The sequence below is a fragment of the Drosophila navojoa genome, chromosome 5 (assembly GCF_054131105.1).
Source record: "Drosophila navojoa isolate 15081-1374.11 chromosome 5, UAZ_NAV_1.0, whole genome shotgun sequence".
Lineage (NCBI taxonomy): Eukaryota > Metazoa > Arthropoda > Insecta > Diptera > Drosophilidae > Drosophila > Drosophila navojoa.
This window is the reverse complement of record NC_142893.1, coordinates 4909692-4931544: the sequence shown is the minus strand read 5'-3', so window position 1 is coordinate 4931544 and position 21853 is coordinate 4909692. Positions and strand designations below refer to the sequence as shown.

Below are 21853 nucleotides of genomic sequence, written 5' to 3'. Positions count from 1 at the left end.
TACATTTACATATGGCCGAGGTTAATTGTACAGTGTGCACTCGTTAATTAGATTTGGTGACTGTGACGATGAAGCAGATGAAAATGAAAAGTCGCAATAAGTATATCTTTGTATGTATATGTCTTTATATACATATGTACATATATAGACATACCTTTTTTTATTATGACAACTGGGTATTCCAAGCCACGTTTATTTGACTGGATTACGCAAGTTACAGCAGCTTGTAAACCAGTTTGGCTATTGTTGTTATTGTTACTATTGTTGTTGTAGCGGGCATTGTTGTTGTTTTGGTGTCAGGGAAAAGTGAGGCTTAGAATTAAATATTGCGCTCGAGATTGTTATTAAAGGAGGAAGCTTAGCTGTAATTTCAGCTCCGCATTGTAATTGAAACTTGAAAACAAGGTATTTGATATAAAACGTATGTCAATGTAAAACCCCAAGACGAGAACACGTTTTGGCGCGCAACCACAAAACCAAAAAACTTAAAACGAAATACAAAAAATCACGTTCAAAGCCAAGCTGCATTTGCATAAATAAACAAACAAAGGGCCTTCTAAATAGTTTCTATTTATTAAAGAGACAGAGAAAAACTAGTTGATGCAATTGTAAGGAATGGCGCCAGCTATGGCAACGCCATCCAAATGGGTCGGGGTTGGGCAAAACGTGAGCAAAACAAATACAAATAATGTACAAACATACATTTATACATACATATGTATGTATGAATGCATTGCGCGCCAATAAAAATGGTAAGGTAATCAATTGGAAGCCGAGTGCCAAAAACGCCAACGTGCCCCTGCTCGACGCGTTGGTGTCTGTATGCTCGGTGTCTGTGTGTGAGCGACCCCAACCGACTGGCGTGGAGCAACAGGCGGTTGTTGTGGTCGCCGATCTCAGTCTGAAACGACAACGGCAACAGTTCATACCGTAGCGCGCGCAAAACAAAACGCAAATCGAAAATAAAACGGAAAATCGTACGCTCAAGGTGTGTAAGTGTGTGTGTGTGTGTATGCCTGAGAATCTTGAATACCGTTGCCTTTGCTTGTGTGTCTGTTTGATCGCAGAGTGTTGCAAGGCGTCAACTTTCAAGTGTTGGAAAGCAGTTTAGGGATCGTTTAGCTCACACATGCTAGCTCGCTTGCTCTCAAGCGCTGTTGGCCTACGTAAATGTCAAAAGTTTAGTTCGAGTTGCAAAGCAAAGCAAAGCAAAACATAAAATAAAGAAGACATACGAATGACAACAAAAAAACTGAAAAATAAAATTAGCCACTGCTAAGCATATATAAACATATATATATGTACAAGCCACATACAAACAAACAGCAGTTTATATACATATAAGAAATCGAACCGATTTGGAAGGCGTTTGCGGTGCCAGTTTATTAAGTAAAATAAAAATGATGTCATAAAAAGCAATTGCATAAAAACAGTTCTTACACCCTTTCCCTTCGCACACTCTTTTAGGCACTAGTGTACTTAATAGGAAATAAAGACTATACCAGAATGGATAAGCTCTTGGAGAAATATCACAGCTTATGTAATTATATGGAGCGCGACACAGTGGGCACCGAATTGGCCATCTACGGCACCTCGTCGTTGATGTTGCTAGTGGCTTACATAAAGAGGAAGCCGGCTTATCTGGTGCGCCAATTCAAGCAGCCGTCCCATATACCGGAGCGCATTATCAACGAGAGGATTATGCATACCGGCCAAATACGTGGCGTCCAGCAGCGTGATCAGGATACATTGCTGATGATCAAGCATCGCCCGCTGATACCCATCTTCACATCTCGCGAGAAGCTACTGCCCGTGAAGCTGCCTGGCGTGCGCGTCAACGCCAATGGGTACTCCTGGCTGCAGCAGTGCCTAATTGGACGTGAGGCGACCTTCATACCGCTCAACAAGAGCCAAGGACAGGATTATGTTGTCTGCCAGCTGTGCCTGGTGCATCCGCCCAAGGGCGATAAGCTGATTGATGTATCCGAAACTCTGCTCAAGTTGCGCTTTGCACGCTTTGCTCAGGATGTTGCGGCGGCTGTTAAGCGAAACAATAAATACTACAAACACTTGCGACAGGTGGAGAACAGCACAGCCAGTAAGGAGGCGTGGCTAACATGGGCTGCGCGTTACCCGTTCATCTGGGAGCGTTTCAATCAGTTAAAGGCGTCGCTGCTGCCTAAGCAAAAGCTATTGCCCGAGCTTGTACGCTGAACAATTGACTGCCACGCCTTGACCTCACAATTAATTTTTAAATGAAACGTTGAACGTTTGAAATGGTTTGTTAATTTAATTTCTAAGCATCCCAACAAATTCAACGAAAATCCCAATATAGAAGAGGAAAAAATTAAACATGTTTTGCTGTTAAACTTTGCAGCTTGACTAAAATGATAAGGAACGAAAGCGAAAAGAATTTGATATTGTTATAAACAAACACTATTGTTGTTGACGCTTGCATATGTTTGTAGAGATGTATCTGTGTATGTATATATGTATGTATGCATGAATGTGTATTCATATAGATCGTGTGTATATACGTGCATTTGACTTCTTCAATAAAAATGATACAATAATATATTTATAACGTATGCTTGATATTTTTTTTATTTTTGTATACATATCGAATGTGTGTGCGAGCGTAAAATATATATATGTATATTTATATGTTTAAAACCGAAAAATGAATATTCAAATATTAAACAAAACAAAAACAGTTGCAGTTCTTCAATCGTCCCAACGAATCGAATCGAATCTCAAAACTCAAGCAAAATGAGCTGTGGAATCTCTATGGTTAAATATATATTATTTATATTCAATTTGCTCTGCTCGGTGAGTATACAAAAAACCACATATATATAAAAATGTAGTAAAGTGTTTATTTTTATTTTTTTTAAGTTAGTTTAATCACATTTTCTATTGTTTGTAAAGTTTTATATATGTATTTGAGGTGTACTTTTAATTACGTTTCCCAGTGACGTGCCAAAGCCTAAGTCGTTCGCATGATATCATAAGTCGTAGCTCTGAAACAGGTTTTCTTATGCTTACATACAGTACAGTAAACACTGTGGCTGACTAACAAATGTGACTAATATGTTTTTGTTTATAGTTTTATCAGTTTTTCCTGTTAGGTAATTGAAGAAATATTTGATATGGTTGAAAGAAAGCGAAACTCAGCCTAGTTATGCCTAGTCAGTGTTCACTGTGCATTGTTTTGCTTTTGGGAATATATGTTGGGCCTACAAACCGGTTAACGAAAAAGTCACAAGATTTTGAGATCATCAGGAATGCAAAACTTGTTATTTAATGAAAATTGGGCTAACTTGGAGAGTTGTGTGGATGAAGTATATATATATGTATATATGTAATATTGCGAGGGTGGTTTAAAGAGTAATGTAAAAAAGTTGAATATATCATAGTTTACAGTTTACCCTCGCATAGCAACTCAATTGTTTTTTGTTGTATATATGTATATGTGTGCATATATATGTTTTTTTATTTTTATTCTTTAGTTTCCCATATAAGTAACATTTGACCGGCAGCTGCAACGAGGTCAACCAGTCGAACAGCTGCAACAGGTTTTATTTGATTTTGTAATTGCTCAGAGGCAACTTCTAACTTCCATTTGAAATAATGAAGAAAAAAAAAACTATACTAAAGAGCAGCTATAAGGCAGTATAAACATAAACATACATATGCATGTGAATTATGAAATTTTATAGCTAAATGTAATGTAGAATAAAATTTGAAATAAATTTGTAGTTTAGTCACGCAAACAAACAGCCAAAAATTGTGCAATATGAAACGGGAAATTGCGCAAGTGCGAGGGTGCCCACGCCTAAAATAGTCGGTCTTAATTATAAATATATATATATGAACTTGACAGTACATTCAGTCAGTCAGTCAGTCAGTCGGTCAGTCAGCCCCTCCTCAGCTAGTCTGGCTGTGAGACATTGCATTTACACACGCACCCTTTGGGGTACATTTTGAAATGGAAATTGGGCGTCGGCGTTGACAGCACACTTGAACTCATTTGGCTTGACTTATGGCTTATACTATATATACATATATGTACATATATATATATATATATATACATGTATATGTAGCTTAACGATTACTCTGTACACATAGCTATGCCATTCATAAAAGCGCTCATCGCTGTCTGATCTTAAATGGCTGACTCGTTGACTGCATAAATTATTCGTTGATGTCGTCTTTAAAATAGGTCAAATTGTGAGTTCAAATGCTCTCATTAATTGCCACGGAAGTGGGCTACAAAATATTTGGGCATTTGACTCAAAATGAATTTTCATACACTACAAATTTAATTTCAATAAACCTTGATTAAAGCTGATTTACACCTTCTCTCAAATCTCTTGGTTGATTTCAACGTCCCTAATATGTAAGCCCCATTAGCTCTAAATTAGTCACGCTTATAAATCAGAATTACAATTTCAACTCCAATGACGTTTGTCACAAATGAAATCAATGCAAACATTTGTCCTTAGCATATATGTGTATATTTGCTATGGATATCCTCTAATCTAAATTGCTTAATTGGATTGACTATCGATTAGATAGTAACTATTGATAAGAAAAAAGTACCAATTAACGCATATCGCCTAAAAATAAAATGTGTAAGATTGAATTACTAGCACAAATTTATTTTGAGCGGACTGAATCAAGAACAAGTTTATGCAAATATTCCTAGCAGAACAATTAGCTAGGAAATGGGGCTACTCTGATATTTTCAGCAGAATTACAGACCCAAAACATAGATCCTTTACTGCATAGACAGTTACTATAAGTGGTGACACCTACGTGCCGCCATCTGGCGATAGCAGTTTCAAACACACAGGTCCTTTTTGAGCATAGACAGCTACCATAAAGGTAGGAAGGCAGATCATAGCTCCATCTCTGTGCAATATGAATGTTTCTATTAAGTACAACAACCTCTAGTGAAGATAGTAATAATATAATAAATCGATCCAATCAGATCTCGTTGATATGGACAACAACCATTGCTGATGACACCTAGCGAACATAAATAGTACTTAACTAATTTTAGACCTTTTCACAATTAAGCGTGGCGCCAGCTTACGTTTAGTAGGCATATGTATGACACTGCTTGCAGTAAAATGACCAATAGATCGCGCTAATGCGCTGCTTACAAGCAGTTGTACTGCTTTATGCGTTAATTACATTTAATACATTTAAAATACAAATACATAATATATTCACGAAATCTAGTAATATATAATAATAATTATGTTTGCTTATTTTATTAGATATGCGGCATCTTGTTAATTGTATTTGGAGCGTTGCTCTTCAGCAACATTCACAACGTCGATGATTTTACCGATGCGCTGCGCACCCAACAGGTGCCAATAACAATGATTGTGCTGGGCACCGTTATATTGTTGATCTCTTGGTTTGGCTGCTGTGGCGCCATACGCGAATCCTACTGCATGTCCATGACGGTGAGTGCGAAAAAGATAGATGCTAGGAGAGTTAAAGAATGATATATGTGTGTGTGCATATTTGTCTCTCTTCAGTACTCGATTCTGCTGTTTGTGCTGATGATTGGCCAGCTGGCTCTGGTTGTCTATATGTGGCTACAAAAGGACAAATATCTCGTGATCATGGGCGATGTGGTGGAGAAGGCCTGGGAACGACGCACACGCCGTGCCGACTACATGGATGCTATACAGATTAGTGTAAGTGTTTTACCCGGATTACAGATATAAGCCGATTAGAAGAGATCTGTCATTCACGATCTCCCACCCTCTCGCCCTCTCTCTTATGTAGATGGAGTGCTGTGGCCGTAGCAGCTATGCGGATTATGCCTTCCAGGGCTATTTCCCGCCCTCGTGCTGCAAGGATACCAACAATTGTCGCCAGGAGACGGTCTATCGTCGCGGCTGCAAGCAGGCATTTGTCGAATTCTGGGACAGAAACAGCGACATTATCAAGTACACCGGCCTGGTCATCGCCGCCATTGAGGTGGGTCAAGGAATTCCAAATGATGATTCAGTTAATTAATTCTCCCGCTTCCACACATTTCTATTACAGTTCGTGGGCTTCGTTTTTGCCTGCTGTTTGGCCAACAGCATTCGGAACTATCGGCGTCGAGCAGACTATTAATAGACTCCAGTATTTCTGAGTCCCCGACTTTGAGGCCTTACTAATTTTAATGCAAACCGAAAGTACGAATTATGTTGCCCAATTTTATACAAATCAATGTTATATATACACACACATATATATATATATATATATATATATATATATATATGAATATACATATATCTATTAACTGATAAATTGATGATTCAGCTGGCCATTCAATTGTTTTTTACAAATTTCTTTGCACTTATTTGTTAAATGAAAAAAAAGAAAATTCAACATAAACAACTTTTAGAATTGATTTACAATAATATATCCGCACTTTTTCGTTAATTGTGCTAATTCTGTCTGTACAAATTGAATGCATAAAATTACTTTTAATTTATACAAAATGCAATAAAAATATAAATTAGTTGAGGCGGTTGTGTTTTCACTGGAAGTTCTAGGTTGACTAGATCATCGAATCGATCACCAGATAGGCTAATCTTAATTAAATTTCAGTAGAAAACTTTACCACTCGGACTATTGAACACTCTATGGCTCTTATCTTTCCTATAAAGCCGTTGCGATATTTTCGTTTGTCATATAGCAACAAGCCATGCGAATAGTCTGATAGGCCAATGATCCGACGATATTAATAAATACAGTTTAAAAACATTTTAGAGAGACATGAAAATAATACAGAAATAATTGATTGGCCCAATTAAATGGACATTTCCCTATACTCATATGAACTGAACTCTTTGGTATTGCAGGTGTATATAGTGGGCAGAAGTACAAGTGGAAGTGGAAAAAAACCTAAAATATTATGTCAATTCAAGTTTAAAAATAAATAAATAAATAAATGTCATATCTTACTTTACTAAGGAAAAAACGTTTCTTAAAAATTGCCGATAAGTTAATAATATTTTTGATAATAGTTAGAAACATTATTCGTATATAGTAAACAATTCATAGTATTCTGTTATCTAAATAAGTTATAATTTAATTATGAAGCAACAAAAACTCTTTATTTATTTATTTATAATACTTGAAATGTTGCATACTTAGTGACTTTAACTAGCTCACAATCAAGGCAATCAAATAGACTCAATGGGGCTTATGCCGAACCGTTTCAAATCGTGCGACGCCTGATTACGCTTTCATTTACCTTAGGTAATCAATAAAGCATGTCCAAAATTTCTAGGGGACTCCCGACGGGAAAAGTTTAGTGATTTCGAGCAGGGCAACCGTGGCCGATAAGCTGATTTTGACTCATAGCAAAATATATATATAGTCGAGCTACTTGAAGATGAATCACGAGCAGCCTCATGATGTTTATCAATGGAGACCCCCAATAGCCCGGACCACAAAGCTCTTTACGCTGATAATGCAAAAGCATAAGCTGTGAGTCAGACCAGATGAACTTTTATTTCTGTCTATCTCTTAGTTAATATCTGGGCATAAATAATAGAAGCGTGCAATAAACAATTGACAGTACAACCGGGACATACCAATTGTTAGGTGCAATCCGATAAGGGTCCATTGATAAGCCCGCCTAGTATTCTCTCTTTATGTTATGTGAATGCCCAGATAATGGTCTAGATAAGCTTTTCTAGCAACTCTAGGCTCGTGGAGCACCACAATTCCATTATTAAGGCCCAGATCTTAACAATAGAGCTCAATCGAACCGAACAGTCGCAACGAGCGCACCTTAATCGAAAACTAACGGAAACTAAAAGAAAAAATTAATCAAAATGAATTGTCTATCGCAGATGGTCAAGTATTTACTGTACTTGCTCAATGTCGTCTTTGTGGTGAGTGTAAAGAAGGAAAAAGATTGCATAGAAGTGGAATAAGAAGAAGCTAAGCCAAACTATGTATTAAACCTAAAAGAATATGGATTCTACTTAGATTGGTGAATTTGACAAAAGAGAGAAAGAATTTAAAGATATTTGATTTATCAAGTATTATAATCACTTCATAATATATCATATATTTCTAGGCTGCAGGTATTTTGCTCATCGTTGTCGGCTCGATCATGCTGGATAGCATGGGAACCTTCAATTCGTTCAGCGACACTTTCAATGCCCGAACCATACCCATTTGCATCATAGTCGTTGGCTGCATCATATTCGTCGTGGCCTTCTTCGGCTGCTGCGGCACCATTCGCGAGAATCCCTGCTGCACCACAATTGTAAGTGTTTCACTCGAGTTCCAGCCAAACTTATTTAACTTCTCCGTTTGCCCTTCTCTAGTACGCCGTTTGCATGTTCATTCTGTTTGCCTTGCAATTGGCTCTGTCCATCTGGCTCTTTGTGGAGAGCAGCAGTTTTGCTGACAGAATAAGCGAGTTGGTGAATAAGGCCTGGTTGGAGAATGATGATGCCAATGGCTATCCCATGGACGCACTTCAGCTATCTGTGAGTACTTAAAAGCAACACAGTTTCATTTAATATGCTTACAAATTTTTTGCTTCACTCTAGTTCAATTGCTGTGGCCGAACTAGCTATAAGGATTATGTCAGTGATGTGCCCGCCTCGTGCTGTGGCTACACGGATCGCAGTAAGAGCTGCTCTGCGGCCATTTACGAGTCACGTCCTGGCTGCTATCAGAAGTTCAACGATTTCTGGACCACCAATGCTGACATCATCAGCTGGAGCAGCTTGTTCATATCCCTCTTTGAGCTCGGCGTTTTCATATTTGCGTGCTGCTTGGCCAGCGCCATGAAAAAACGCTAAGCCCTAACGGCTGTTAGTCCATCTACTACGTATATTACATCATTACATCATCACCCATCAACGAATGTTCATCAAAGCCATAAGTTTGTTAGCTTAGTAGTAATTATCAATGTGAACTTATTGTCAGTTGTCATTTATATACCCTGGAATGGCAACTCAGAGTATTGTGGTGTGGTTAAGCCCTTTATTACAGGCAGGAGGATCAATTTCATTCCTGATGAGATCAACGACCAGAGTCTATCTAACGTTGTCTGTCTATCTATAGTCGGTTTATTCTGCATTTAGTTAAATCTATTTGTATGTATTGAACGGCATTCAGGGTATTTCGTAGCTCAACAACATTTGGTTAAAGTTTCTGCACTTGCTTTATCTGATCTGGTGAAATATCTTATCAATTTTCCCCATATAAATAATTTTTAGTTGTATTTCGTGTCTAATTTTGAGCATAGTTCGCAGAACTTATTATCAATATATATATACATATATATATGTATAGTCTCTACATAGTCTCTAGGTGCTTATTAGATCATACTAACTTGTAGCTGATTCATGGCTTATCAATGAATATATGTATGTATACCGAAATGTACTCAAAATATTTACTTTGAACATTACTTTTTCATTTTTTGGCAGACCTAGAGCAACGCTGCGTTGACTGGTTATCTCTGTCTCTTCGCTGATAAGATATAGACAAACAGAGGATACCTATCTAGATATGGACAAAGCTCCGATTTTCATTTATAATAGCCCGCACAGAGGTGGGCCAGTTCAATCGAACGAAAGTAATCGACGCGTCCACAAAGCGCGAAAAATATTTCAAAACAAATCATAGTTTTCCAACATTTTAAAATATAGTTTGATCAAAAGTTGAACAAAACTGCTTCAAGATGGGCTGCATGTCGGGAATACTGAATATTTTACTCTACATAATAAATATTGTGTTTTTGGTGAGTTACTACTCTTCATAATGAATATGAATAATATTGTGAAATGTGCACTAAATAATTAAATTTTATAAATAACTACAACAAATCTTTTGATTATACATAAACAAATTAACAAGTTTAAAATATATATTTTTTGAAATATACGTATGTATTTGAGATGCAAATAAGCAAATTCTTATTTATAACATTCTTAATTATATGAAACTTATTTGAATTACAAAATTATGTGGGATCTATAGCTATTCTTTTAAAAATATTTATTAAATTGACATAAAGGCAACTTCTTCAATTCTCTAAAAATAATGATGAATTTTAATTTTTTAATGAGAAATAAAAATATAAATATCAAATTTTCCATAATAAATAGCTAGAACAAATTGATTGCATTATTTAAAACTTATTCAAGTCTATGCAATAAATTAATTTAGTTAGATTTATTATTGATGTGCAAACTTATAGGATTACAATATTAAAAATTCAAGAAAAGAAATTAATATATTTTTAATCTTGAATAATTTGCATTGCTCATAAAAAATAATACAAATACTTGCCGCCTAAGTAGCGTATTACGCAGTTAACAAATCTAAAAATACTATATAGATAATTATATACATGAATATATAGTAGCCAATGTTGCTCATGCGACAAAGCTCATGGAATTATTTTTGTATATGACTATTTATCTATCTATATTTTTATATATAATGCGACAGGCTTTATCATTACCAGTGACTCAAGCCCTTGAAATGTAATGAGATTTTCATTATGATAAATGTAGAGAGGTGGACATGTGTTTGTTAGTCGTTATCAATGATGGATTTTGTCAGATTTGTGACAATGATAACGATGCAAAAATTACTAATCATCCTGTCATAATATCTCACTAAGTCCTTTTATATTATTGTTTATAAAATAAATAAATATAAATCCAGTGATTTCCAACATATCCAATTTATAAGAGTTGCATAGAAGAGCATTGCCAATAATCCTCTTTCCTTTTTCTTATTAGGTGGTCGGCATATTGCTAATTGTGCTGGGCTCCATAATGCTATCGAACTTCAGTCAATTGACCGACGTCGAGCCGCTATCTAATACGAACACCATCCCAATCTGTGTGACTGTTTTGGGTGCGCTGATCTTCATCATCTCTTTCTTTGGCTGCTGTGGAGTCTGGCGTCAGAGCTCTTGTCTAACTGCAACGGTAAACTCTCGTTATGACTGCAATACATATAAATATTTACTTATTTAATCCATTTTTTTGTAGTATGCTTCCATGATGTTCATTCTATTTGTGCTGCAATTGGTGCTCACCTGCTGGATAGCTGTGAATGGCCAAGATTTCCTTAACGATATGAGCAATCTGGTGAATACGCTTTGGAAGGAGAATACAGCCGTGAATAAATATCCAATGAGTGCATTGGAGCTCACATTCAACTGCTGTGGCAACACTAGCTACAATAACTACCTCTACAGCAATCAACCTGTGCCCGGCAGCTGCTGCGGCTATCCGAATCGCCAGCAGAGTTGCTCCCCTAGCATTTATGAGACCCGCAAGGGATGCAACCAGAAATTCACCGAATTCTGGAGCGATAATAACGATCTGGTGTTGTGGTCTGGCCTTGGCATTTGCATATACGAGCTGATTGTTTTCATTCTTGCTGGCATGCTGGCCAAATGCATGCGCAATAAGAATGCCGTTAGATAAGATGTACCCATTATAAATAATCTGTTGAAGCTACTGTTAAGAGCTACGAATGAATAAAAATAAAGAGACCGAATTGTTGACTTATTCTTATTTATAAATTTTTTTTTTTTTTTGTATATTATTCATATATTTATTTATTTTCCTATTTATCAGTATATGAAAGTTAATTTCAAAATAATACAAAATAAATTGCTTTTTTAAATAACAGCACGTTTATTTATTTGCATTTAAATTAATTTTTTATTAATCATATGTAATTAACGTTTCCTAACTTATTCAAGAATATTTTCATATTCCATTAATTAAGCTTTTCAAGCATTATTGTGCAAACCCCAAAAGTATGCAAAGCTTCTTTATGTTATGCATGTATTATATGAAAGTTCGCTGCATTGAAGATAACAAAAGTTCTATGGAGGTGCTTTATTACCGAACTACTTACTGAAAAAAAAACAGTTTGTGCCTCGAATTGAAGTTGTAAAGACCGTAGTCAACGCGTTCATCACACAATTCTGTTCTTACTAAAATGGACTGTGGAGGAGTTTTGGTTAAATATGTGCTATTCATATTCAACATATTGTTTGTGGTAAGCGTTGGCTCAACTCAACTGTATGTTATGGAAAATAAAAACACTCATACAGATAATCTTATCTCAAATAAGCGTTTAAAAGCTCATGATCTTTTCACAAAAAATAAAATTATATGTATATCGGTTTTATCTAATCTAAAAAAGCGCTCTCATATCATAAATTGAGTTCGGAATGTCGTGATTTTTTTTTTAAATTACTTTTCTTTACATACCGCTGTTGAACGTAATTATTGCTAATGAGCTGTGCCAGATGTGTCGAAACAGGCGGTAGATATGTACAGGGGTAGCAATGAGTAATATGTTTTTGTTATGACTAATCCAATTGTAGTTACAGTTTCCCTAGATTAGTGAAATGCACTTTATAGTCACGCGGAATGCAATTTGTTTTCTCTCACTTTAGATATGCGGTATTTTGCTTATCGTCTTCGGTTCGCTTATGGTCTCGGAAATCAAAGATTTTTCGAGTCTGGACCAAACATTTACAGCAAATAGTGTGGCTATTATCATACTCGTATTGGGCTGTGTCATCTTTTTAGTCTCGTTTATTGGATGCTGCGGTGCCATACGCGAAAATGCTTGCGGACTTACAGTGGTAACTATTGTTGAAATTATTGAAATTTATATTACGTTATACACTAACAATGATCCTTTATACTTTTAGTACTCCATCATTATGTTGGGCTTATTTTTGTGCCAAATCGCCTTGATTGTCTATGTGTGGATCAATCATGTACAAATTCGGCAATCTCTTGATCAGGTGGTTCAAACGATTTGGAACCAGAGGAAAACTGATAGCCTCCTCCTTGATACTCTGCAGAAATCTGTGAGCAATAACGAAGATATTATCAGATAACTGTTGTTAACAAATTTCTTCCAATATTCCAGCTAAAATGCTGTGGACTGTATAAGTTCTCTGACTACGGCACTGTCTATCCCGCCTCTTGCTGTGACTCACCATCGAACGGAACTTGTAGCCTGACTTCAGTTTTGTTTAAGCCTGGCTGCAAATCGGCAGTTGATTCGCTTTGGGACACAAACGCCAACATTATTAAATATGCTGGACTGGGTGTAACTGCAGTTGAGGTAGAAAAATTATATAATAACGTGGATTATTTTTTTTTTTTTTGCATAAACTGATTTTATCGTTAATTTACAGTTGGTGGCCTTCATATTTGCCTGCTGCTTAGCAAATCAGGTGCGCAACACCGAAAGACGACAAAATTTTTAGATCTCTTACTAAGAGACGGTGTCAATAGCAAAAATTATCTCCTATTTACACATGTACTGCACAATGTTAAAATATTTGCAATTCTATATTGCGTGGGCTCCAGCCCAGAGGCTTCGGTAAGAACAATTGTTATTTCGTAATTTCAAAGTGAGAATAAAAAACCAGCTTATTTGAAGAAATAAAATGTAGCTTTTTTTTCATAGCAAAAATATATTTTTGTTTCATTTTGTTTTTATTTTAATCTTTTTTAATAAATTCGAATAGTCTACAGTCGAATAACATATTATTTAAATATTCGTTACAAATACGCAGTATTTTATTTATAATAATTTTTTGTTCAGGTTACAAAATATACTAAACTTCGCAAAGACTAAGCTGATTTTATAAATTCCTTACTCTGGTCACACTGATAACCAGTTTTGTGTTATTCCTTTCGTCGTGCTCTGTTCAATTTAAAAACAGTTCTTCAACGAGTCGGACGTTCCGTGCGCGTGTTGCTTTAAATAAAAAAAAAATAATTTGAATCGGAAAAGGTAATTTTATTAAGTTTAAGCGGCATTGTGTGAATAAGTGATAAGTGTATCTCCGTCTCTATCTTTCTCTCTATATAATACATACATGCATGCATACATATGTATGTATGTATGAATGAGCTTGAAGTGTTCTTGCTTTGTGCTACGTGAGATGCTGCATTGACAGCTGCTCGAGAACGCATTCATGTGAAAGTGGTTGAAAACGGAAAGTGCAAAAGCACGCTGAAAAAAGAAACATGAAATAAAAAGCAAAGACGCACTTCGACGTAATAGAAATTGGAACATGAAGAGAGAAGAAAATATTTATAAAAATTAAATGACAATGTGTTGTTGTTGCTGCTCAGGAAGTGCACTGAACTTAGCCTTTTGTTTTTAGTATCTATAAACTCTTGAGACATTTTCTAGCCTTCTTGTTGTTGGTGTCGTTGCTAAGACAACATAAAATAAAAGAAGAAGAAGTACGCAATTTGCGATCTAAACGATTTACGACGTAAACAAGTGCGTGAAGTTCAGTGCTTAATTTTGGAAGTTAACTGCTGCTAACCGTGACGCATTTTAAAAATATTTAAAAAAAATTTAAGCACCTTAATGCGAGTTCAAATGCCATTTTTAAAAACATAATTTTAAATAAATATGTACGCTTGTTGCTCATTATTTTTTTTATTCCGCCAAGGTCAAACCGGTTTTTAGCGGCAAAGTATTAAGCAGGAAGAGGCGTAACCATTAAAAAAAGAAGTAAAACAGAAAACGACTGAGACAAATGCATTTTATTAAAGATAATTAAATTGTATATTTAACTGAAATTAAAATACTTCAAGTCGAAATGAACCTTTAAACTTATTAAACGCGGAAAAAAAAATGAATATAGTACAAAATACTTTAAAAAATCAGTTTTTTAGCTAAGTCAATCTTTTTCTATCTCTTTCTATAAAAACGCAAGTTTATCTTAGTGGATCAACTTTTCACGGGATAAAATAAAATTAATTAACTGTACAAATCATGTTAATCGTATGCTTATTGGACTTGCATAACGCCTGACAGCAACATCCATTTACATAATTTGAACTTGCTCGACGCCAAAAACCTTAAACTCAGCAAATCATATAAACATTTATTTACCAATTAGTCAAGCGATTATTTATATTTATGTAATTGTTGCTCAACTGATTTACTAATTTATTAACTCTAATGTATTGCAGGAAACCAACAATTAAGCAAAATGGATTGTGGAACATCTATGGTTAAATATATACTCTTTATATTCAATACCATTGTGTCGGTAAGTAAATTTCTTATATATATACATACATACATATATCTGAATATGAATATAGAATTATACAGACATTAATTTCACAAATACTTCCAGCTTTGCAATATACATTTATTCTATTTGAAGCAGCGAAATTGTCTTGGAATGTAAATCCCAAGCAGATTATGTGCTCTCAAAGCTTGTTTGTTTTGTTGAAATACCCTACAGATGTTAAAACTAAGAGCGTTGAGATTAGGGCTTGATGCAAGCGAAGTATTTTAGTCTAAAACTGATTCAAGAAGGCTGGTTCATTCTTTTATAAAGCAATCACTCTTATATATAGTTAAAATGATTGTAGTTGGGAGTTGATGAGAGTTCTTCTTTTGTGTAGCAGATGTTTTAGTTTATGGCGATAAAGCATAATACTTTATTTAGTTATGTATTTACGAAGTATCTACTATTCGCAAACTCTTGACTGTTTTTATTTAGCCAGCCTCGTTTTTGGCATGGCTGGTTTTGCGGCTATGACATCATCGTTTATATAATATATGTACATACATATATATGATTATGTGTATACAGCCTCCCAAGACCGACACACTCACGCAGGCACGCATACTTGAATAAATATGTGTCTGTATCTGTAGCAGTAGCAGTAGATGTAGCAATAGCTATATCTGGTATGTGGTATCTGGTATCTGGGGTGTAGCTGATGCTGCAAACTGTAGAGACTGCTGCTGAGCGGCGGCTTAATCAATTTCTGTGCTCATGAGCAACATTTAATATATTTTGCTTATTTTCGTTTGCTACTATGTATGTATGTGTACACAGCTGTACTATATACAGCTGAGGTTTGTATAAATCCCAATTTGTATATTTATTTGCTGCTCAGGCTTTAATTGAATTTGCCACAATTCAGAAGCAACGAATGATGTCATTATATTGTGTTGTGAAGTGAATCAGTTTCCAGAGAAATGCAACGTTTTCTGATAAGATGAACGACACAAGTACACTCAGTAATTGACAGTAATAACTGAGAAACAGACGTGTTAGTTTGATCAGCAGATGTATGATGACTCAACGTGACACCTTATATACAATGTGTCGTAGGTATTGCTACGCATTTGAAATATTAATTAGCGCAAATATTTATGCATATAAATAGTTGAAGAGAAACACACACCTTAAAACAAAATTGCTAACTGAATTATAGCAATGCATCTGGAATAAATGAATAAAATGTTGTGGTTTAGAGTCTATGAACATTTTGAAGCGAGGATGAAATACACTAAATAAGTTTTAAAATAGAATTATTGCTATAATTATTCTTGGAAAATTTTCAAGCTGTCCGAATACTTTTTAACATGAGCGCTCGCACATTTACATACATATGTATACAATTCTGTTAGCAAATTTTTTATTAAAAGCTTGCAAAATGTGAATCAGCTAAATAAACCAGAAAAATACAACATGAACTTTTCGCCGACAAATTTAACAAGTTCATAAAGAAAATAAGAAATAAGAATACAACAAATAAAAGCAAAAATACAAACTTGTTGCATGAGCCAGCAACTGGTGGAAAGAAGAAGCACGCGTTATTTACATAGTTCACATTTACACGTGCAAACTCACCTCGGTTTGCTTACCAGTAGATATATAAAGGTATATATACACAGATACATATCTGAATCATTATATGTGTGTGTGTGTATCTTTGTACATAACATACTTGACAGTTAAGGCAAGCAAATTAACAGGCACAACAAAAAGCCGCCTTTGAGCGTCGCTTGGCCAGACGAAAGAAAAAATACGAAAAAAAAACACGAAGTTTGCAGCAAGCCGAAGCTTAAATATACTTGTTATTTTATAGGAATTGTGACTGTATAGAATTGTAGCATGCGAAGCGAGATCAAATCGTTTCGATAAGCTCACAAAATACATTTGTTTCAGCACTCTGAGCTGGCAGTAAAATACATCATAATAAACAAAAGTAGAATTTTTGTAAATCTATTTGTTTCTTTGTTATTATTGTATTAATGACGAATCGTTAGTCTATATTGAAGCATGACAAAGTGCTTGACAAAGTCACAGGAGCCTTTGTGAGAGTGCACATGACGATGAAAAAACAACGCAACGCTCGAGAAAGCAACAAAACATTGTGCAATTCGCTGGTTAAATACAAAAGGGAAACTACAGACCAGAGATACAGAGACAGGTACACAGGTACAGGTACACGTATGTATATGTAGGTACACATACACACATACAGGCAGTCTTTTGAGTATAGGGTCGTGTGTGTTTTACCCAGATTCAGGTACACGAAGCATACATTTTTATTATTTGTTTGTATTTTCTACACGTCTGACTTTTAAGTATCGAATGCGAGTTAGAATGCGAGCTGCAACCAGTTAACGACAACCCTGAATGAGTTTTATACATATATTATATAGAGGTATAGATGTATATAAATGTTGTGTGTATATGCACTTACATATAAAACGTTTTTAAGCTTTTATATATAGAAAACCAAAAATCGTTTCATATCGTTTTATTTAAATTATGAATGTTTGCTTTATCTCTTACGTTTTAATACAATGAGTTTCATTTTGTATATGTATGTAAAATATTATACATTTATTATAAATATATATACATGCATATATACAAAATTGTTTTCACATTATTTGCAGCGTTAGCAATTCTACGAGTTTGAGTTTCGCTGCTGTATATCGTGTTTGGGAACTATAAAAATACTTGTGGAGTGTGTAATTACGATACGTTTCTAATCAAAATATAACATGTTTTCTTTTTTGGTGTATTTCTGTTTTTTATTTGTGTGGTTTGTATCACGCATACGTCCTGTTGCACAAGCGGCAGCAGAAGTTTTGTATACGACTTTATCTCGCTGTTCACTTGTTGTTTCGGCTCTGATAAGTGAATAGTTGGAAATGGCGACAAACTGACTTGCGGATAGATGAGACATTCAAACACATAAATAGAATAGAATTTGGCGTCGTTTGGTCGGCCCATTAGAGTAAGGGTGTGGCTCTTACGTTGAGAGCTTCGAATTTCTCTCTTCTGGAGTATTTGTTTATTGCAACTGATGAGCCCCAAAATAACTTCAAGTATATGCTTATAGGGGTTGTTCTCAGGAAGTGTTGCCACGAGAAAATAAAAATGAGCTCAGAGTTTGGGTCTTCTTGTGGTAGACTAAAGAAGACATAATAAACAAAGCTTGGTCTTTATGTGTGAGTGCCTGAGCATACATTTTTAAAAGTTATATAGTTGGATTTTATTATATTGTTGAGGGTTGTCCGTAAAAAACGTACGCTTCAATTTGCATTTGAGTTTTTGAGGCATGACGTCATAAGATTCAAATGAGGAAATCGTTGTGCAGCTGATGAGACTGTTATGCATATATACAAATATAAATACAAATATATATATATATATATATTTGTCAGTTGAGCTAATTGCTCATGATGTTTTAATTAGGCTAGACTTTTGTTTTTTATTTTCTATTGAGAAAGTGGAGCATTCAGCGCGGCTTGAATAGCAGAATGTTGCTTTTGTTGGCACTATTTGGGTCAATTATGCTACAAATTTGGACAAGACCTGCTCTGAGCCTCCATTCAGTTCACAAATTAACCAGAAAAACAATACGCCCACAGATCGGCAAGTAAAACAAGTAAAAGTGCTTCAGTCGCACTTAAGGAAATTGGCTGCACGCTATAAAATTTCATTTCTTTATTTGTTTCCTTTTCATTTGTTATATTTATGGTGTGCATATACGACAACCAGATTTATGCTTTATTTATTTATTTAGCATATTGGGCAAGTTAGGAAAGCAAACAGATAAGTGGAATTCGTATGGCTCTTGTATAGTCTCAATAAAACATTTTTCGCTTTTTCAGCAGCAATCACTTATATATAAACAACATATCTTTAGTTGCCAAACTACAGGGTATGGGAGACAGTCAGAGCTATATATGCATACGTTAGCGTGCAAAACTGTGCATAATAAAATCTGGTAAATTCGATTAATTGGCAAACAATTGTTGCTGCGCTTGATATCGGCGTCGATTCAAGTGATTCAACGGAATAACAATAGCCGAGAATTTACATACATTGTTTTCAATCTTGAACTTTAGCTGCTTTTTACAGCTATCTCGAAAGTCTATATGTATTACGTATTAAATTTAAGATGAGCCTTATCTAATCAGCAGCATTTAGCCTTGTAGCCCTGTGCGTATGCTAAATGCGATTTTCTTAGCAAACAAAGCATTGCCGCCTGCCCAAATATTTACAGCTTATATAGTGTGCACTTATACATACATACATATGTATATGTATGTGCTACTTTTGTATTTAATGAGATAGTTTTTAATTCAACTAGTTGCTTGCATTACGTCAGCAGTGTTGCGCCTGCTAATTTTAATAGCCATTAGCCACGTACTTCTGGCCCTAGTTATCCCTAAGGTCATCCGAGGTGGGTGGCCGGCCCCAGTTGTAATTAAGAACTTTTATAATTTATCTTTGGCATGCTAATTGTTGCTCTCTCGCTCGCACACTCAAACCATCTCAAATCATCTGGCTCTCCTTCAATTAAACATAATTGACGCAGTATAATTCGACTGCAACTGCAACTATCAACTGTAGCTTTGACCTCACGCGATGGCTGGCTTTATAATGCAGGCTGATTGTTCCATTTACGGCACCTTCTATATAAGGTTAAATCAACTTAACTCATAATGTATAAATATACTTGCTCAAAAGTTAGTTAAACATGCTGCTGGAGTAAAACCATACAAAATTAACAATAAGAAAAAATAAATAAATTAATTAATGACCCAATGAGCAGTTCTGTTAAACAAGATATATTAATATATAATATTCGTAAAATATATTTCAGATTATTGGCATTTTGAGCATTGTATTTGGGGTGATCATACTGCAGAGCGTTGGCACCATTGAGGTCAATGGCCAGACCGGCTTCCCACCTCAGGCAGCGATGCCCATCCTGCTGATCACCCTTGGCTCTCTTGTAGTGTTCATCTCGTTCCTGGGCTGCTGCGGTGCCATTCGCGAATCTGTGTGCATGATGATGAGCTATGCCGTCTGCCTGTTGGTTCTGCTCATTCTTCAGCTGACAATTGTTGTACTCTTGTTCACCAACAAGGAGAAGTTCGATACTGCCATGGGTGAAGTGATTGACAAGGCCTGGGCTTCGCCGGAAGCTCGTGAGGGCGGTGTTTTCGATGCCATTCAGAAATCGGTATATACCTAATTTAATTATTAACCAGCCAGATGCATTTTTGTAATATTTGACTTTTGTTTGTCCTTTTTAGCTTCATTGCTGCGGCAGCAATGGTGTTCAGGATTATGTTTCATTGAACTTCTTAAACAGCGGACTACCTTCCAGCTGCTGTGAAGGCTCTTGCGCCAATCCATTGAACATTTATGGTGGTTGCCGTGCTAAGTTTGTTGATTTTATGTCTGGCAGCTCCGAGAAGGCCAAATACGTCGGTCTGGGTCTCATTGTTGTTGAGGTGAGTTATCTTTTTCGAATCAATTGAATTTCGATTGTAAATAATGAATTTCTTATTTTCATTGCAGCTGGTTGGCTTCATCTTCGCCTGTTGCTTGGCAAACAATGTGCGCAACTACAAGCGCCGCAATGGTTACTAAATCGAGCATTTAAATACACAACGTACACATACGATACACATACACACTCTCACACATACATTCTCATTAACTCTATAATATGTTTTGCCGTACAACGCACACAGATTAAAAGAAAACAAAATCAATGTGAAATATTTGAAATATATTCGAAGTAAACCATTTGGTTACAAAAATATTTAAGTTATTTGTTTAAACAAGAAAAATGAATTATAACTAAAACTTGAGTATATACTAGTGTAAGCGCTTAAATATTGTCCAAATGTTACTTTCGTAACCAATTGCTCCAATTAACAAAACAGTAAAAAACAAACAAACAAAAAAAAAATCCAAAGTCGTACAAAGCTACAAGTAACAATAAACAAAATGCTGATGGATAGCAACAACAATTTATGTTACAATAAGCAACGAAGAGCGAATCTTAATGTTGATTTTTATAAATTTATACATACGAATACTACGTAGTGTTAAAGCCTTATGCTATATTTGTACCAGTGTACAAGTGTCCAAATGAATATATGGAATATATATGTATACATTAAAAGTTGTTCATCATTTTATCTGTAAATTGGAATCTCTTGAAAGTTTTTACATTTGACCCACATTAATATGAATTCTGAAGTAAAAGTGCAGTCGAAACTCGAATGACAACATCGTGAATGAATCAAGCATTTAAGACGTATTTATATACATATACAAAATAATAATAAAAAGTAAAACGAACCACATGTTATGCGTGTTTGCATTCCTAATTATATGGCAGCCCTGAGAGTTGTGAGTACCCATAACAATAACTCGCCATGCGAAATAATTCCCGCGCTGCAGTGCAGTGGCAGTGGCAATGGCAGTGGGTTCTGTTGTGTCCCCAGGCGTTGACATGGCAGCCACAGGCTTGACCTTCGGTTTCTTTAGCATTTTTGTTTAACCAGCAATTGACACACATATAAATACAGATATTTGCCGGTGCGATTAGCGTATTGTGTATTCAATTCAGGTAGAGACTATTTGGGGGTTGTGCTCGTTTAAATATGTATGTACATATATTTAGGCATGTTTCAATTTCAAGGAAAT

At 35.5% G+C, this 21853-nt stretch overlaps 6 protein-coding genes across 7 annotated transcripts; all 6 read left to right on the top strand.

Moving 5' to 3' along the window:
- Nucleotides 1–847: 847 nt before the first annotated feature.
- On the top strand, nucleotides 848–2588 carry LOC108653297 (mitochondrial inner membrane subdomain organizer). 2 transcript variants are annotated; one of them, XM_089261405.1, is made up of 2 exons: nucleotides 848–988; nucleotides 1468–2588. In XM_089261405.1, the coding sequence occupies exon 2, from the start codon at nucleotides 1507–1509 to the stop codon at nucleotides 2212–2214; it is 708 nt and encodes a 235-aa protein (XP_089117531.1). In that variant the 5' UTR covers nucleotides 848–988; nucleotides 1468–1506; the 3' UTR covers nucleotides 2215–2588. The 2 variants fall into 2 exon arrangements, with proteins under 2 accessions (XP_089117531.1, XP_017959164.1); XM_018103675.3 differs by lacking the exon at nucleotides 848–988 and adding an exon at nucleotides 1038–1389.
- Nucleotides 848–6543, top strand: Tsp42Ea (Tetraspanin 42Ea). Its single transcript, XM_018103684.3, has 6 exons — nucleotides 848–988; nucleotides 2715–2829; nucleotides 5289–5480; nucleotides 5556–5717; nucleotides 5809–6003; nucleotides 6073–6543. The coding sequence occupies exons 2-6, from the start codon at nucleotides 2770–2772 to the stop codon at nucleotides 6142–6144; spliced, it is 681 nt and encodes a 226-aa protein (XP_017959173.1). The 5' UTR covers nucleotides 848–988; nucleotides 2715–2769; the 3' UTR covers nucleotides 6145–6543.
- A 1220-nt stretch (nucleotides 6544–7763) lies between these two features.
- LOC108653309 (23 kDa integral membrane protein) lies at nucleotides 7764–8929 on the top strand. The gene is made up of 4 exons (XM_018103691.3): nucleotides 7764–7922; nucleotides 8111–8302; nucleotides 8364–8528; nucleotides 8592–8929. Exons 1-4 carry the CDS (start codon nucleotides 7863–7865, stop codon nucleotides 8844–8846), a joined length of 672 nt encoding a protein of 223 aa, XP_017959180.1. The 5' UTR covers nucleotides 7764–7862; the 3' UTR covers nucleotides 8847–8929.
- Nucleotides 8930–9602: 673 nt separating this feature from the next.
- Nucleotides 9603–11571, top strand: Tsp42Ec (Tetraspanin 42Ec). Its single transcript, XM_018103678.3, has 3 exons — nucleotides 9603–9793; nucleotides 10803–10994; nucleotides 11058–11571. Exons 1-3 carry the CDS (start codon nucleotides 9734–9736, stop codon nucleotides 11496–11498), a joined length of 693 nt encoding a protein of 230 aa, XP_017959167.1. The 5' UTR covers nucleotides 9603–9733; the 3' UTR covers nucleotides 11499–11571.
- Nucleotides 11572–11924: 353 nt separating this feature from the next.
- Tsp42Ed (Tetraspanin 42Ed) lies at nucleotides 11925–13496 on the top strand. The gene is made up of 5 exons (XM_018103680.3): nucleotides 11925–12081; nucleotides 12485–12676; nucleotides 12746–12907; nucleotides 12970–13167; nucleotides 13241–13496. Exons 1-5 carry the CDS (start codon nucleotides 12022–12024, stop codon nucleotides 13310–13312), a joined length of 684 nt encoding a protein of 227 aa, XP_017959169.1. The 5' UTR covers nucleotides 11925–12021; the 3' UTR covers nucleotides 13313–13496.
- Nucleotides 13497–13694: 198 nt separating this feature from the next.
- Nucleotides 13695–21510, top strand: Tsp42Ee (Tetraspanin 42Ee). The gene is made up of 5 exons (XM_018103677.3): nucleotides 13695–13845; nucleotides 15045–15124; nucleotides 20010–20372; nucleotides 20446–20646; nucleotides 20714–21510. Exons 2-5 carry the CDS (start codon nucleotides 15065–15067, stop codon nucleotides 20783–20785), a joined length of 696 nt encoding a protein of 231 aa, XP_017959166.1. The 5' UTR covers nucleotides 13695–13845; nucleotides 15045–15064; the 3' UTR covers nucleotides 20786–21510.
- The last annotated feature ends 343 nt before the right edge of the window (nucleotides 21511–21853 follow it).